Genomic DNA, 17861 nt, shown 5'->3' on the forward strand with positions numbered 1-17861 from the left:
GTCATACTTAAGAGAACCACTACCAAAAGAAGGAAGAGGGAACACTTTTGGAACCAAGGCTTTCTTTGAAGAATCTTCACTGAATGTTTCTGACTTGAGATCACTGTCTTTGATGAAGTTACAATGGAAAGGATTAAGTTTCTGCTGATAAGGACCTCAGGCCAGCTGAATTAGACTTTCGATGTTTGGGAACTCTAGAAGATTGACATTGTACTGTGAAGGTTCCCAAGTTTTTAGGATTGTACTAGAAATGCTAGCATGGTTTCACAAACTCTCCAAGTAATAGTTTTCTCACTTTTAGTTTTCAGGACACACCTGTTCATGCTCAGTGATCACTCCTGACAGGCTCAGAGGGTTACACGGAGGGGATATCACTCCTGGTGGGCTCGGGGGACTGATCATATGGGGTACCAAGGATTGAATACAGTTTGCCCATGTGCAAAGTAAGCACCCTGCCTAATGCACTAACATCGGGTTCCATCAGTTTTCTCACTTCTGAAATGGGAATAGTAATGCCATTTATCTTATAGATAATTGGGGCACTTTTAAGTAAAGTAGTAAACATGCAGAGTGCATGGACATAGGTAAGCATTTACAAACTTTGGGGGCCACACCTGGCTATGCTCAGGGCATTTTCCTTGTTCTGTGTTCAGGGAGTACTCCTACCAGCGCTGGGGAACCAAATGTGGTGTGCGTGTGTGAGCAGCTGGGTGCAAGACAAGCACCTCAACTCCTGAACTATCTCTGACTCTAGGCAAGCTTTTTTTTTTTTTTTTTTTAAGTCTTTGGGTTGCACCTGGTGACACTTAGGGGTTACTCCTGGCTCTGCACTTAGGAATTATTTCTGGTGGTGCTTGGAGGACTATATAGGATGCCGAGGATCAAACTTGGTTCAGCTGTGTGCAAGGCCAATGCCCTACCCACTGTACTATTGCCCCAGCCCTTAGACAAGCATTTGACAAGAGCTTCTCTCTTGAGTTGGAGACAATGTTCTGTTAGGATCATTCTCGGACTGGCTGGTCTGGGGCCTCAGGTACTTGAGAGAGCAATTCCTTTTCTTTTCTTTGTTTTGTATGTGGAGCATGACCAGAAGTGCTTGCTGACCACTTCTGGCATGGTGCTCAGGGATTTCTCTGGGTGGTGCTGGGGGACTGAGCAGAACAAAGGGATTTAACCTGATGGTCTTGCATGTAAAGCCTTTGTTGTTGTTGTTGTTGTTGCTGCTGCTGCTGCTGCTGTTGCTGTTGTTGTTGTTGTTGTTCTTCTTCTTCTTCTTCTTCCTCCTCCTCTTCCTCCTTCTTCTTCTTTTCTCCTCCTCCACCTTCTCCTTCTCCTCCTTCCTCTTCCTCTTCTTCCTCCTGCTCCTCCCCCTCTTCCTCTTCCTCCTCCTCCTTCTTCTTCTCTTTCTCCTACTCCACCTTCTCCTCCTCCTCCTTCCTCTTCCTCTTCCTCTTCTTCCTCCTCCTCCTCCCCCTCCCCCTCTTCCTCCTCCTCCTCCTCCTCCTCCTCCTCCTCCTCCTCCTCCATCATGCAAGGCATGTATCTGCTCTACTACTGAGCCACATGTCCAGTCCACAGAAGTAATTCCATAGGGGAAACCAGGCATTTGACTAAGGAGGGGTCTGAATGTATATTGTATCACATGGCTCTGGCTAAATGGAAAAAATAATCTGTATGTTCAGTAGTAAAAGCTAAAATTTAAACTAAGGAGTTAGTAATAGATTTCAGAGTAAGATGGTGGAGCACAGGGCTCTATAAGACTGTGGAAATTTTGTAACTGTCTCATGTCTACTGTGCTTCCTTTTCTTACAAATTTTCCTATTAGTGCTACTCAGCACTTTCCAGAGTTCTGGCCTCCTGGGGCTAAATGCTTTTCATTTAGTGCCATTATATTAACCTCAGGTTCCATGGGAGAAAATGGAGGCTCAGAGAGGTTAAGTAATTTCTGGTCTGACTTAAGAGATGGATATCTGAATATAGCATATCACTTTTAGGGTTGTTGAATTTGAGACTTGACACTCTAAATGACTGTTAATTCATTTAACAAACATTTAATGAGCAATTACACTATGCCTTACTCTATGTTAGTATCTGGGGACTTAGAAATGAATGTAAGACCACAAGTAAAATAAAACAGTTACAGTTATTGAGTGCTAATTCTGTGTCAGATGCTTTGTATAATGCTAGCTCGTTTAACTCTCTAACTACCTAGTCAGAAAAATACTTAAAAACAAACTTTTTTTTGAGACTGGAGTGATAGTATCGGGGGTGGGGCACTTGCCACGCAACTGGGTTCAATCTCTGGCATCCCATATGGTGCCCCAAACACTGCCAGGAATAATTTCTGATGTAGAGACAGTGCCCCCCCCACCCCACCACCACACCACCAGTTTTTTTTTTTTGCCACACCCCATCGTATTCAGGGCTAACTCCTGATTCTGTGCTCAGCGATAACTCCTGGGCTGGCTTGGGAGACCATATAGGGTACTGGTATTGAACTTGGGTTGGCTGCTTGCAAGGCAATACTATTTCTCTGGCCATCCACCCCTTTTTTAAAAAAAAACAAATGAGGTAGTTGATTGAGATTTATAGACTGGCCGAAAGTCATATAGCCAAGTTCAGTATCTTTAACTTCCAAGTCTTCTTTTTCAGAAATAAAAGCCTCTCTTACTTTTTTGTTGTTGGTGCTTTTGGGGTCACTTCTGGTGGTCCTAATGTGGCCATGTGGTACTTGGAATTGAACACAGGTCTCCTGCATGCAAAGCATGTGCTCTAGCCTACTGAACTATCTGATCCTTGGGCAGCTCTTTTTTTTTTTTTTTTTTTTTTGATTTAGCATAGTGGGTAGGGCGCTTGCCTTGCATGGAGCCGACCAGGTTCAATTCTTCCACCCCTCTCAGGGAGCCCGGCAAGCTACTGAGAGTATCCTGCCCGCACGGCAGAGCCTGGCAAGCTACCCATGGCTTATTCGATATGCCAAAAGCCAGTAACAAGTCTCACAATGGAGACATTACTGTTGCCTGATTGAGCAAATCGATGAGCAACGGGATGGCAGTGACAGTGACAGAGCCGTACAACATTTATTTATTTATTTATTAAAAAGTGAAATGAAATTGTTTTATTTATAGAAAAAATTTTGGGAAGGGGGTGTGGAGAGACAGTACAGCAAATAAGGTGCTTTAGTGAGAGGAATAAGCTCTGAGTACCACTGGGTATGGAATCCCAGAATCACCAACTTATTTTTACTTTCTTTGTTTTTGGGGCACTCCTGGCAATGCTCTTGGGTTACTCCTGGCTCTGCACTCAGGAATTACTCCTGTTGGGCTCAGGGGACCGTATGGGATGTCCAGGAACCTGGTTGGCCATGTGCAAGGCAAGCATCTTACTCTCTGTACTATCACTTCCAAAGAAATTTACTTAAATGATGGGAGGAGAAAGAGTGGGAGAGAAAGAGAGGGGTGGAGGAGGGAGGGAGGAAGGGGGAGAGGGAGAGAGGGGGGAGAGAGAGAGAGAGAGAGAGAGAGAGAGAGAAAATGTATTCCAGAGAGAACATGGGTGGGGCTGGAGCTGGTAGGGCGTTTGCCTTGCACGCCGCCACTTGGCTTGGATTCCCAGCATCCCATATGGTCCCCCAAGCGAGCACCGCCAGGAGTAATTCCTGAATGCACGAACCAAGAGTAACCCCTGAGCATCTCCGGGTGTGACTCAAAAAAGCAATAATTATAATAATAATAATAAAATAGAGAGAACATGGGCATTTCCAGAAGAGGAAATAGTTTTGGTAATTATCTTGAGCATGAACCAGTTTTATACCATGCATGTGGTGATCTTTAAAGCTATTTTCTCATTTTCTATTTTATTGATTTATCTTTTGTTAGATAATTAAGTATTTGTCTTTTAAACAATTGTTTACTGATTCATTATAAATATTTTCCCTCATCCAATTATAAAATACCCCTTCCCATCTTCTGCTTTTTTGGTAGTGTATTGTGTGGTTTGCCTAACCTTTCAATCCATCTTGTATTTAATTTGAAATAGACCCACCGCTACATTCGGAAATCAGTCTCATCAAAGGTCAACGTTATTTTTAAATGACAGTAGCTAAAACCGAATGCTTACAAACAGGGTCGCTTTTATTTTATTTACTTATTTTTTTAGTGATGGTGTTGGGGAGGTTGCACACCTGACCGCGCTGTGTATTTACTCCTGACTCTGTGCTCAGGACTCACTCTTGCTGGTGCTCAAGAGACCATATGAAAAAAAAAAAAAGAAAAGAAAAGAAAAAAGAGACCATATGTGGTGATGGGATGAACCAGGATCAGTTGTGTGCAAAGTAAGGGCATTATTCACTGTACTATCTCTCGCCCCTATGGTTTGGGTCTAAGGGTGTGCCATTGCCACATAGAAATTACAGCAATCATAAACACGGGCCCTGCACTTAGGTTTTGCTCTGGACCCAGTTAATCCACTGTAGCAACTCGGCTTACAAGTTCCAGCACTATCCTTCTTCTCAATCTGTTATTTTTCTCATGTTCCTCTTCACTGGACAAATTGGGCAATGGAAATAGGAACGAAGGTCACAGAGCCACCCCGCTTCCGCGAGCATTGGGCGTCTTGCGGATCGAACCCGGGGCCCCGGAGATGAGAGGCGCGCTCAGGACCAGAGCTTTACATTTTGAACGCAGCCCTCGTAGTCCCGGAACCGCCCGGGTCCAGTCATCAGCTGTAACGTGTGTGTGTGTGTGTGGGGGGGGGGGGGTGGGTGGGTGGGTGTCACGGTCCCTCAGCCGCCGGTGCGGCGTCGCGGCGGGCCCCCGCGTGCCTAGCCGGGAGCCGAGCGCGGCGGCCCGGGAGCCGGCCGGCGGGATCCCGCCTTCTGCCCGCGGCGGCGCGCGCTCCGAGCGGGCGGGCCCTCGCGCGCGCAGCGGTTGTGTTGCTTGCGAGTTTCCCAAGTTCACACAGGCCCTGGGTTGGCATGGCAACCAGGCAACCTGTTCCAGAGCCGCCTGCCTTCTCCGCACATGCCGCTGCCATCGCTGGCGCTGGGGCCAGAGCCTATCCCAGGATGCACCGCGCCAGCCCAGTCCCCAGTGGGCCGCCATGTTGTCGGAGTGAAAGGTAAGGGGGAGCGAGAGCGCCGGAGAGAGAAGATCGGGGGGCTGAAATCCATCTTCATCCTACCGCTCCGCCCGTGAGTATCCGCACCCCGCCGCCCCCAAACGCTGCTCCGGACCCCCAGCGAGCAGATTCCCCCCTTGTATTGGCGTTTGAGAACGGTTGGGCTGCCGAGAAGGGCTTTGGAAAAGCCTCCGGGGCCCGAGCCGAGGCTCCTCACTCGCTGTTCCTCATACATGTTTTGGAGTCAGCAGCAAGGCCCCTATTGTTATCAAAGGAGGGAGGGGGTGGGGAGCGGGGTCGAGGCGAGGCAAATGCGGGCTGGTTAGGCCCCTGCCCGGGACGTACATGTGCCGCTCTGTTCCTGCTCGGCCCTGTTGGAGCCCCCCGAAAGATTGATGTTGCCATTCGGCTTGCTTTTCTTTCTTTCTTTTTTTTTTTTTGATGGGTTTGCGAAACCCCGAGTCTTCTCTGGCCATGAAGTGTAATTCCGAGCTCGCCTGGATTTCTTCGACTTCTCGGGCTCCCGTGGCAGCGCCGAGAGAGGAGGGACAATACAGGGCTTTCGGAGCAGCCGTGGCCCCCGCCGGCATTCGAGAGCCACCACGGGGGGAACTTTGCCAGCCTTGGATGTGGCTGAGTGTCGATCAGGAAGTTTCAGCTCGCTCTCGGGCTCCTGGGTGCTTGTGGCCTTTTGTTTCCGTGAGAGCCGCGGGTTTGGGTGGCTTCTTCCTCTCGGAGCCTCCGGGTTGCGGGTGCCTTTGGGTCCTGCCTCTCGCCGGGGCTCCAGCCCGCGGCCGTGGGAGCCGGGGAGACTCGAATACTCCATAGTTTGAGCGGCTCCCAAACGCTCTCGGTAAACAGGCATCATCTGCTAGACTTCTCGGTACCACTCCCACGTCCGGTGGGGACTCCGCTCCCGAGTCTCGCCTGCGCCCCAAAACCCCCCAAGCCCCCCAAGCCCCCCGCACTCGTAGTAGGTTGCGAGGGTTTGGGCCACTCCATAACTCTGGGAATTGCTACTCTTTGTTGTCTACTCCAGAAAGCACCGTTCGGAGATCAATCCGTTCGCTTCTCACTCTTCCTGGGACTGAGAATGAGAGTTGATGAGATTTCTTCCAACACTCCTCTCCCCCCCTCCCCCCCCGTTTTGATTCTTGGTTACTTTGGAAACAATGGGTTTATAGCGCGAGCTTTTTTTTTTTTTTTTTTTTTGCTGGCCTTGTGAAAACACCTGAAAACTCACCAGGGCAAACCCCGAGATTTCATTTCCAGTGCAGTTTTTTTAAGTGAGCAAAACCAACGTTTTGATCTATTGCCAATTTTAACTTTATAAGACGGTCTGCGTGTTCGTTATCTAGATCTTTGGGAAATATTTACTGCTTCTGAACTTTTAGTTAGTGTTTTGCCTTGACTACAATTGGGTTTGTGACTAAGGCATCGCTTTTCGAAGTTGAGCCTGAAGTTTAGTTTGGGTTTGAGAGAACTTGCTTTACAGTTTATAACCACAGAATGTTTTCTCCCCGTGTGATAAAATAAATAACTTTAAAGCTTCTAAGCCTTTTAGCAAATAAAAAGTGAGTTATGGAGATTAATTAAACCTGTCCCATTTGGAATAAAATTTGTTATTTAAAAACTAATAAACTTGATGTAAACAGTTTGAAAACTGGAAGAGTAATTAACACTTATTTCTAGTAGCTTAAAATAGTTATTTTTATATGTCATACTTTGTAAAAAGTTGTATTTCAGCTACTGCACAACTTCTAGTGAACTTTGAGTTTTTTTTTTAAGGTATCGGCAACTTAAATGTTTTCTAATATTAAGGGCTTAATAATTTTTGATGTTTTCTAAAATAGTACAAAAGTATCCAAAAACATTTATTAGTTGCTTTAAATTATTTGCTCACTTTCAGATTTTCCTTCTGCCCGACTTTCTGTTTGAGAAACTTGTCTTGCCTCATTAGGTAAAGCAGGAAGTCTCAGGGCATACAGATAGCTTTACAAAAGCCAATTGTTTTGTTTGAACATTTTTATAGGAGTCTCCCCCCCACCCTCATATAGCATGAAGTTGTGTTCAGTGTGTCTCAGAGTTAAACAGCTAATTTCATATGGACACTCATTGTTAGAGAGATCTATTACTTTTTTTTTTTTAATTTTAGGAAAACATTTGCAGTCTTAGGAATACTCTCAGTTAAAAATTGGTGAATTTTAAATTTCTTCTGGTCTTATCGAGGTGGCTTTAAATTTATTGAAAACTTTTATCTTTCATTTTGATTAAAAACACGAGCCATAAAAGAAAGATGTCTTCCATTTTCTAGGTGAGGAAATGGTGTTAGGTTGCAAGCTTAATGGTAAATTTTGGTCTGGGGGCCCTGTCTTGTTCAAATACTTTTAGATATTTTCTTGAGGAAGAGAATGGAATTGGCCTGCTAATAAGAGGGCGGTGAGTTCTTTTATAAACCACACAGGGAAGGCACTTTGCAAAAGATTGATGATAAAACACAGCTATAACTTTCTAAATATAAACATTTTGTTCATGAAAGCAGAAATTAGAGCCTGGAAAGTACTAGACTACCCTAGTTCCCTAGTAAGGTTCCTGGCTGGAATTGAGGACTGTATTTCCAAATTAGGCTTCGAACAAACTGCAAATTCCATTGTCTTCTTACTTCTGGTTTCAAAGCATGAATATGTTGTTAGAAGCAAATATATCTTTATTGGGAGGTTTAATTATTCCATAAAGAGAAATATTTATCACAACTTTGGTTAGCCTTGCTTTTGAAATGTCACAGTGTTAGGGAGTGCTGAGGCATTTGTAGCAGAGTTAGGGTCACAGCCTTGAAATTAGACTCCCGTGGCTATAGGCAGGTGTATTCTAATTGGTAACTGATTACTTTGTTGCAGTTTGTAAGCACTCTGGCTGTCTGTGGTGAGTGTAACTTGCAAGGGAAGTTTTTAATTTTAAGCAAATTAAATCCTAATGTTTCTTAGTAACATCTTAAAGATTCTTTGTTATTCCTTGCATGAAAGAGTAATAACAGTATCTTGTTTATTTTCTCAGAATTAAGAAAAAGGTTTGGAACAAAAAAATTTTGATTTGAATCCATTCTCAGCTTTGAACATATCATAACTTCCCTGTACCTTACTATTTTTATGTTTTAGTGCTTTTGTGTTAATTAGATATTGTATGCAATATATATGCAATATATTTGTCATATTTGCCATGCAATTGTGTTCAGGGCTTTTTTAATATTTTTGCTAAGTAGGTTCTCTGCACTAGTAAAGAGTTTGGATTTGGTTTGATCTCATCTGTTTATAGAAGTTGAAGAACTAATAATGATGTTATCACAATTAAAATTGTAAAGTATTGGGCTGGAGTGATAGTACAGCGGGTAGGGCGTTTCCCTTGCACGCGGCCGACCCGGGTTCGATTCCCAGCATCCCATATGGCCCCCCGAGCACAGAGCCAGGAGTAACCCCTGAGCATCGCTGGGTGTGACCCAAAAAGAAAAAAAAAAGTAAAGTATTAGTAAATATTTTGATTTTTTTTTTTTTACCAGCAGCAGCTAAGAAGGTTCAGGTTAAGAACATTTTTATTGCTGTTTTGGTTAGGGGCCTTGGTATTTCTTCAAGGAGCATCCTATGAATTTGGTGTATATTTCAGAGGTCTTTTTTTTTTTTTTTTTGTGCCACACTAGGAGGTGCTCAGGGTTTTTTTCTAGATCTGTGCTTGGGGGACCCTGTGGGGTGCTGGGGATTAAACCTCAATTGGCTATATGCAAGGTGTTCCCAATTTTATTTTTTATTTTTTGGGTCAAACCTGATGATGTTCAAGGAAGGGTTACTTCAGGCTGTTAGTTTAGGAATCATGGGATGCCTTGGATTGAAGCTGGGCTGCCACATGCAAGGCAGGTGGCCCTACCCTTACTACCATTACATCCCTGTGGTCCCAGTTTTAAAGTTGCTTTTTTGTTTGTTTTTGTTTTGAGCCACACCCAGAGATGCTCAGGGGTTAGTCCTAGCTCTGCAACTCAGGGGTTACTCTTGGTGTTGCTTGAGAAAGGCTCTGTGGGATGATGGGTATTGAACCTGGGTTGGAATAATGCCCTACCCTTTGTACTATACTCCCGTCTCTTAAAGTTTTTTTTTTTTTTTTTTTTTTAAAGTGTTGGAGCCACACCTGACTGTGTTCAGGGCTTACCCTTGGCTTTGTCCTCACCCCTGGAGATGCCTTAGGGACTGTGTGCAATGGAGGGAGAGAGGAACCAACAGGGGTCAACCAAAGCAAGGCAAACTTCTATAGCCTTTACTGCCTCTTCAGTAAAGTAATTTTAATGTTTATGCTGGACAGTAAAAAATGTAAAAGGGTTTAAAAAGTTTTAAGCATTCTATGAGTTGTTGCTGATTATGTGTAGAATATTTATTTATTGCTTGGGGGCCCACACCAGTTGGTGCTTGGGGTTACTCCTGGCTATGTACTCAAGGAGTAATCCTGGTGGTGCCTGAGAGACCGTAAGGAGTGCTGAGGATTGAACCCAGATTGGGCTTGTGCAAAGCAAGTGTTCTACCCACTATACTGTCTCCAGAACCAGAATTAAAATTCTTGTTCATCTTATTGACATAAACTGCCAGCTATTAAGTGCTATTTTATAAGACTCCACTTAAGTATCTGACAATGGACTTAAGGTGTAAATAAATTAGGTAGAGCCATTGATTAAGATCTAATTCTACGTAGTTATCTTTGCTAACAACTTGCTTCTCTGCAGTTGCCTTGGGTATGATCTCAAACCTTGTCAGAGTGCCTGCCATCGCCTGTATTTGTTTCTATACTAAACAGTCACTGACTTAAAACTGGAAGTTTCACTTTAGAAAATTGTGTGTTTATTTATTGGGGCCAGAGAGAGAGTACTGTATAGTGGGTAAGACTCTTGCCTTGCGTGTGGCTGAGCTGGGTTTGATCTCTGGCATCTCATATGTTACCCTGAACACTATCAGGAGTGATCTCAGCCCTGGCAGGCATATCCCTCCCCCTCAAGAAAAAAAGAAAATTGTATATTATAACTTACTTATTTTTAAAGTTTTGATTTTGTCCCAGTTTTGATAGTTGGTCCTTAGAGACAACTCCCAGCTCTGTGTCTGGGGGCGTGGGTGGGTACTCTGGAAACTTTGGTGGGCTGGGGATCTAATCTGAGCCTCTTGCATGCTAAGCATGCACGCTAATCCATTGAACTATCTTTGGCTCAAAATTGTGTATGTTATTTTATTAGATATTTAACTGCTTTCTAGAAACTGCCTGTAGGTGTTCTAGTGCAAAAGACATGGGGCTCATTTTCAGTTTGCTGCATATCAAATTACTTACATTATTTTTTTTAACATTTGTGTAACTTGTTTGTCTTTAGGTGTTGGTGGAATGAGCGTTGCATGTGTCTTGAAGAGAAAAGCAGTGCTTTGGCAGGACTCTTTCAGCCCCCACCTGAAACATCACCCTCAAGAACCAGCTAATCCCAACATGCCTGTTGTTTTGACATCTGGAACAGGGTCGCAAGCGCAGCCACAACCAGCTGCAAATCAGGCTCTTGCAGCTGGGACACACTCCAGCCCTGTCCCAGGATCCATAGGAGTTGCAGGCCGTTCCCAGGACGACGCTATGGTGGATTACTTCTTTCAGAGGCAGCATGGTGAGCAGCTTGGGGGAGGAGGAAGTGGTGGAGGCGGCTATAATAATAGCAAACATCGATGGCCTACTGGGGATAACATTCATGCAGAACATCAGGTAAAAAAAAGTTCACTATTTCAGCTTTGAAACTCGTACAATTGCTGTCCACTTAGGATTGCTGTTTTTAGTGAATGCTTTCTAAAACCTAATTTGTTAATTTTATCTGGTTCAATCACTTGTTTTGAAGAATGGTTGTTATGATATTGTAATTGGATCATTTATTGTTTTGGTGATAAATAACATGATCAACTAATTTTAATAAAAGCTTTAGACTGATGTAAATGGCATATTGCATTTCTGGGTATACTTTTCTTTTGGGGTGTCACATACGTTGTGCTCAGGGCTTCTGGCTCTGTGCTCAAGGATCATTTCTGGCAGTGCTTGGAGGACAATATGGGGTGTCAGGAGTGAAGTTGGGATGGCTATGTACAAGACAAGTACCTTACTCTGTTATCTCCCAGACCCCATCTGGATACACCCTTTGGTACTCAGGGATTACTCCTGACTGCTTCAGGGGACCATTATGGGATGCTGGGATTGAACTCAGGTTAACCCTATGCAAAGCAAATCCCCTACCTGCTGTATTATCTTTCTGCCCTGGGCTTATTTATTTTTTAAATTTATTTTAAAAACAAAGGTCACCACCCCTTCACTTCCCTGGCATTTTTTAGAACTGTTTGGGCTCTTGATAAGCTGAATGCATTTTTTTTTTTTTTTGGCTTTTTGGGTCACACCCAGCGATGCTCAGGGGTTACTCCTGGTTCTGCTCTCAGGAATTACTCTTGGCGGTGCTCGGGGGACCATATGGGGTGCTGGGAATCGAACCTGGGTCGGCTGCATGCAAGACAAATGCCCTACCCACTGTGCTATTGCTCTAGACCCTGAATGCATATTTTAGACTCTTTCCTGTTGACTGTGGGTAACTTCTTATTTTTATTTTTCTGGCTTTTGGGCCATACCTGACCATGCTCAGGGTCTATTCCCTGCACATTCCTCTGGGTCACTCACCAGTGGTGCTGATTATGAAATCTGGGCATATGAAATATGGGCCTAGCACATATAAACATTAGTTCCCACTCTCATGGGCCTAGCACATATAAACATTAGTTCCCACTCTCTGAGCTATCTCCCTGGCTCTGCTTTTGTTTTTTAAATATTGTAATTGAAAGTAGCAGAAAAGTCATAAAAGTTCTACTATGAGTAGAAACTGCTCATATGAAAACTTCATATTGTAATATATATATATATTACAATATGAAGTATATATATATATATATATATATATATATATATATATATATTGCTTTTTGGGTCATACCTGGCAATGCATAGGGGTTACTTCTGGCTCTGTGCTCAGGATTTACTCCTGGCAGTGCTCAGGGGACCATATGGGATGCTGGGAATCAAACCTGAGTCGGCCACGTGCAAGGCAAACGCCATACCCGCTGTGCTATAGCTCCAGCCCCATTAAATTGTAATTTTTTTTTTTTATGGGTCACACCTGGCAATGCACAGGGGTTACTCCTGGCTCTGCACTCAGGAATCACCCCTGGCGGTGCTCAGAGGACCATATGGGGTGCTGGGAATCGAACCCAGGTCGGCTGTGTGCAAGGCAAATGTCCTACCCGCTGTACTAATGCTCCAGCCCCTAACTTGTAATATTTTTAGTATTTCTATTTTTGGATCACACTTGGCTGTACTCGGAGCTCCCTCCTGGCATTGTACTGAGGGGTCTCTTCTGGTGGTACCTGGGCTCCCTAGAAGCTGCTAGGTTATATGTGAGATTTGGGGTATGCGTGGGTATATGTGTGTATGTGAGATTTGACTTGGGATTGTCTAAGTGTGAGACAAGTACCTGTACCCCTGTACTGTCTCTCTTTGAAATATAACTGATACACTTAAACTGAATAGTTAATGTTTGTGTCAGTGGAGCAGGTCTGACTTTTAGGTTTTAGCTTTCTCCTCTTATTCTAAGCACTTGTTTCATTGGACTGTTTTTGTTATTATTTTGTTTTTTGGCCACATGAATTGGTGCTCAGGGCTTACTCCTAGGCTTGTGCTCAGGGATCACTCCTGGTGATGCTTGGGAACCATATAGGGTGCTGGGGATCGAACTTGGGTGGTTTGTGTGTAAGGCAATTGCACACTTGTCCTCTTTGGGCTAATTTTTTTAAAGTTTTTTGTGCCACACCTGGTGATGCTCTGGGGTCGCTACTAGCTGTGCACTCAGGAGGTGCTTACTCCTGGGGGTTCTTGGGGAGCCATATGGGATGCTGGGGATTGAACCTGGGTCAGCTGCATGCAAGGCAAGTGCCCTACCCACTGTATTATCTCTTCAGCCCATTATTGGGCTAATTTTGGTTTCTGAATTTTGGGTCTTTTTTTTTTTGGTTTTTGGGTCACACCCGGCGATGCACAGGGGTTACTCCTGGCTCTTCACTCAGGAATTACCCCTGGCGTTGCTCAGGGGACCATATGGGATGCTGGGATTCGAACCCGGGTCGGCCGCGTGCAAGGCAAACGCCCTACCTGCTGTGCTATCGCTCCAGCCCCGAATTTTGGGTCTTGGGCTACACTTGGAGGTGCTTCAAACTTATTCATTTCTCTTTGCTCATGTATGAGTCCTGATGGTGTTCTGGGAACCCTTATCTCCTGAGGCCCCCTTGAACTCTTAAGTTGAGGCAAAAAAAGAGGGCATATCTATGGAGGCATACCCAGGCTAAGGTTTAATTCTAATCATCAGGGGTTTTTGAGTATGTGCATTTGGACTGAGATTTTCTTTTTTGATTGTTTTGGGCCACACCTGGAAGTGCTAAGGGATCACTGGTAGGACTTGGGGGACCAAATGAGTGCTGGGGGTCAAACCCTGGTAGACTGCATTCAAGGCAAGCACCTTGCTCGCTGTACTAGCTCCTTGGCCCTTGCACTAGCTTTTATACAATGTTATTTTGGGAAGTTTAGATTAGGTAAGATTGAGACAATCTAGATAGTTATTCTAATGACCCTGGTGTGAACAATGAACGAGAATGTATGGCAGGGGCCAGAGAAATAGTTTGGACAAGGCATTTGCCTTGCATGCGGCTAGCCTGGGTTTGATCCTTGGCATTCCATATGCTCCCCCAAGCCCTCCAGGAGTAAGCCGTAAGCACAGCTGGATGTCTCCTCAAAACAAAAACAAAAAAGAATGTATTTGATTTAGATATGCACAAAACTTGATGACTGAATTAGAAATCCTAGGGCCTGGATGTGGTTAGTAGCCTTATGTGTCTGAAGTTCTAGGTTTGATCTCCACCCTCAGAAGAAACCCCAACAAAAACCCAAAATACAAATCGTGTTTTTGGGCTGGCAGATGGCTCAAAGGATTTGAGGCCATGCTTTACATGCAGGAACCCCTGATTCTGGTTTTGGCACCACCTGCTGCTTCAAGCACTGCTGAGCCCACTCTGAACACCCACATTGAGCACTGCCTAATGACCCCCCCAAACAAAATTCTGCAGAATTTAGGCCCTGGGAATATGAATAGGGTTGAAGAACTGGTGAGGAGGCTCTAACTTGGGTATGAGTTAGACAAATTTTACAGGAGGATATGGTGAATTTGGATCAGCATTTGCAAGTATGTATCCATGTAGAGAGAAAGATTTATGTAGATGTTTGATTGTCACTTACAGAGAGCAAAAGTGGAAATTTTTATTTGGCTTAACAATTTGGGAATTATGAACATAGGCTGTGAAAATGTGTATTGGTAGATCTAGAAAATTTTGTGGTGCCTTTTCTTAACGAGTACTTTATATTCATTTCCTAATTGTTACTTCTTTTTGCCCCCCCCCCCCCCCATTTTCTTTCTTCCTTTTCCTCTCTCCTCTCTTCCTACCTCTTTAGAGAATATTTGATTAAAATTTTTTTTTTTTTTACTCCTTTGTTTTTTGGGGAGTTAAACTCCTAGAGTTCAAGGCTTGGGGGTTGCTCCCTGATGGCGTTTGGAGGCCTGTTGTGCCAGGATGCTGCTGCATACAAAGCATCAACCCTTTACACCATCTCTCCAGGTCTTTATTCTCCTGTTCATGACCGATTGCTCTTTTACACTTCGAGGGAGTTTTGTTTTTGTATTTTTCAGTTTTGGTTTTGGGGCCATTTCTGGCTGTGTTCAAGGCTTACTCCTGGCTCTGTGCTCAGAAGCCCTTATGCAGGGCTGGGGATAGAACTGGGATCAGTTACCTGCCAGCATCTCAGCCCCTATACTTTCTCTCTTGCCTGACTTTGATAGTAGTTTTAAAAGTGAAGCTCTCAATTTCTGAATAGCATTAAAGATTTCAAAAAGCAAAGCCCAGGGTTTAGTGTTGGACTTGTAATAGTTTCATTCTCATTGTGAAATGTTTTCTCTGTAAACTGCTGTGTGATAAAGTGGGTGATGAAATAGGGAAAACATTTTAAAGTTGACCAGTTGAACTCTGACCTCTGTACTGGACTTTAGGGGTGGATAGGCATTTAGAGGTAGTTTTCAACTTTTTTGTAGTAAGACTGGTCCTCAGATTGGTGGTTGAAAACCACTGATTCAGGGGCTGGTGTGATAATACAATACTTAGGGCATTTATTTGCCTTGCATGCAGCTGACCTGGATTCAATCCCTTGCATTCTGTAAGGTTCCCTGAGCACTGCTAGGAATAATGCCAGGAGAAACCCCTGAGCAATGCTGGGTGTGGCCCCAAAACAAAAAACAAAACAAAAAAACAACTCAATGATTTAAAGGACAGCTTTCTCACTTTCACTAGTAGCCTTTTGGTGCTAGAATGTATCAGTATGTAGTATACACCATAGATTGATAGCCTGTGGGAGATGATGATAATGATGATGATGATGACGACGACGATTGAAAATAGAAAAGCTGATTGGAAAGCAAAAGGGAAAGAAAAACTCCCTAGCCAGGGAGGAACATAGTAGAGGACTAAGTTCATGGTGATAGTTAGGAAAACGTGACAAACGAATGGATTTGAAGCCTCCCTTTGACTATTTGTAGTCCCTTTCCCTTTAGTTGGTGTTGCTACTTTTCTTAGTATCCTGACATGGCTCCTACTCTTAATCTCCAGGAACTCCAGATTCTTTTCTTTTTCCCCCTTATCCAAATTCTTTTTTTGTTTTGTTTTTGTTTTTTTTCTTTTTGGGTCACACCCGGCGATGCACAGGTGTTACTCCTGGCTCTTCACTCAGGAATTACCCCTGGCGGTGCTCAGGGGACCATATGGGATGCTGGGAATAGAACCCGGGTCGGCCGCATGCAAGGCAAACGCCCTCCCCGCTGTGCTATTGCTCCAGTCCCCTTCCAAATTCTTAAGCATTGTAGTTAATAAATATTCCATTAAACTGAGAGCCCAAGTATTCCCCTTTCCAAGAATCCAGTCACTCCAGGAGGTCTTTTTCTGTTTCCTCTGCTAAATTCCTCTGTAAGCAATGTCTTTCTGGTAGATTGCTTTGGTACCTTAATTTATGAGTCAGTGGCATTTAGTTAACATGTATTGAGTAATTCATGCTTTCATGTGTTGTTTTCTCTTTCTCTTTGGCCACACCCCATGGTGATCAGGACTTCATTCCTGTCATGCTTGGGGTATCACATGTGGTGCACAGGGATTTGAACCAGGGTCTACTGCATGTAAAGAGTGTGTCTCAACCTCTGTACTCTCTGGCCCCTGTTTTCCCTTACATGTTTTCTAAGAGCTTTATAAGTTTTATTTGGAGACCACAGAGATAATGATGCATTTGGTCAAAAGGATTTAACAGCAGGCCTTTGACTATAACCTTTTTTTTTTCTCTTATTTTGACCACACCTGGAGGTGTTCAGTGCTTACTCTCTTTGATCAGGGATCATTCCTGGTGGGGCTTAGGGGACCATATGAATGCTGGGTATCAAACCTGGGTCAGCTGTGTTCAAGGCAAATGTGTGCTTACATGAAGTGGCTGCCTGTAATGCAAGCACCTTACCCACTAGGCTACCTCTTGGTCTCTATATCTTTTTTTTTTAGTTTTTAGAATGAAGATTTGGGGCTGGGCAGATGACTCAGAGGACTGAAGCATGTTCTTTGCATGGGGGAACCCCAGGTTTCCCTGGCACCTCACGGTTTTTTGAGCACCACTGGGAAGGACCTTCAAACACTGAGAAGAAGATTCTAGCACTGCTAGGAGTAACCAAAAGCAGACAAAAAGAGTTTGCCTAGTTTATTTGGGGCTGGAATGATAATATAGCAGGTAGGACGTTTACCTTGCATGTGTCCAACTGGGGTTTGAACCCTGGCATTCCATATATTCCCCTGAGTCCCACCAGGAGTGATCCCTGAGCACAGAGCCAAAAGTAAGCCATGAACACTGCTGGAAGTGCCCCCCTGCAAAAATAAAAATAGTCAATTTGTTTTTGCTTTTGGGCCACACTGGGTAGTGACTGGGGACTACTCCCAACTCTGTGCTTAGGATTTGTTGTGGACAGTGCTAAGGGGACCATGCAGTGGCAGGGATCAGTGCCAGGGTCAAACTTCTGCATGCAAAACATGTTCTCAGTCCATTGAGTTCTCTCTTGGACCCTTGGTGTTCCCCCCCCCCCCCTTTCTTCCTTCCCTGTATGTGGTGCTGGGGATGGAACCCAGAGTCTCCAGGCAAGGCAAGAGCCCTATTTCTGAGCCCTGTTCTTTTCCTGCTTTTTCACTCTTCTCAAAAAAAAAAAAAATAGTGTAATACAGTAAGCAGTCAGATAAACTTTTCTAATGCTGTGTGGTACCTGATTGTGCTTTTGGGTGGCAATTTAGAGGTTTATGATAGGATTACTTTGTTTCAAAAAGTCCTCTTTGGGTGTGCCCCCAGCAATATTCAGGGATTGCTCTTGGCTCTGCATTCAAGGATAATTACTGGCAGTGCTTTGGGGAGTATATGGAATGCTGGGGATTGAACCTGGGTTGACTGTGTGCAAGGCAAGTGCCCTACCAGCTATACTATCTCCAGTCCCAGTTTTAGAAAGGCTTTATTGTGGAATAAGGTTAATAATTTTGGAATGA

At 44.1% G+C, this 17861-nt stretch overlaps 1 protein-coding gene across 13 annotated transcripts in view; it reads left to right on the plus strand.

The window, feature by feature from the left end:
* The first annotated feature begins 5095 nt into the window (after positions 1-5095).
* Positions 5096-17861, plus strand: part of PUM1 (pumilio RNA binding family member 1) — a 143764-nt gene continuing 130998 nt past the window's right edge. For all 13 annotated transcript variants that reach the window (XM_055138323.1, XM_055138326.1, XM_055138324.1 and 10 more), the window contains exons 1-2: positions 5096-5191; positions 10511-10884. In XM_055138323.1, coding sequence (XP_054994298.1) covers positions 10522-10884 — 363 coding nt within the window. In that variant the 5' untranslated portion in view covers positions 5096-5191; positions 10511-10521. The remainder of the gene's footprint in view (positions 5192-10510; positions 10885-17861) is intronic.

Source organism: Sorex araneus, chromosome 5, assembly GCF_027595985.1.
Source record: "Sorex araneus isolate mSorAra2 chromosome 5, mSorAra2.pri, whole genome shotgun sequence".
Lineage (NCBI taxonomy): Eukaryota > Metazoa > Chordata > Mammalia > Eulipotyphla > Soricidae > Sorex > Sorex araneus.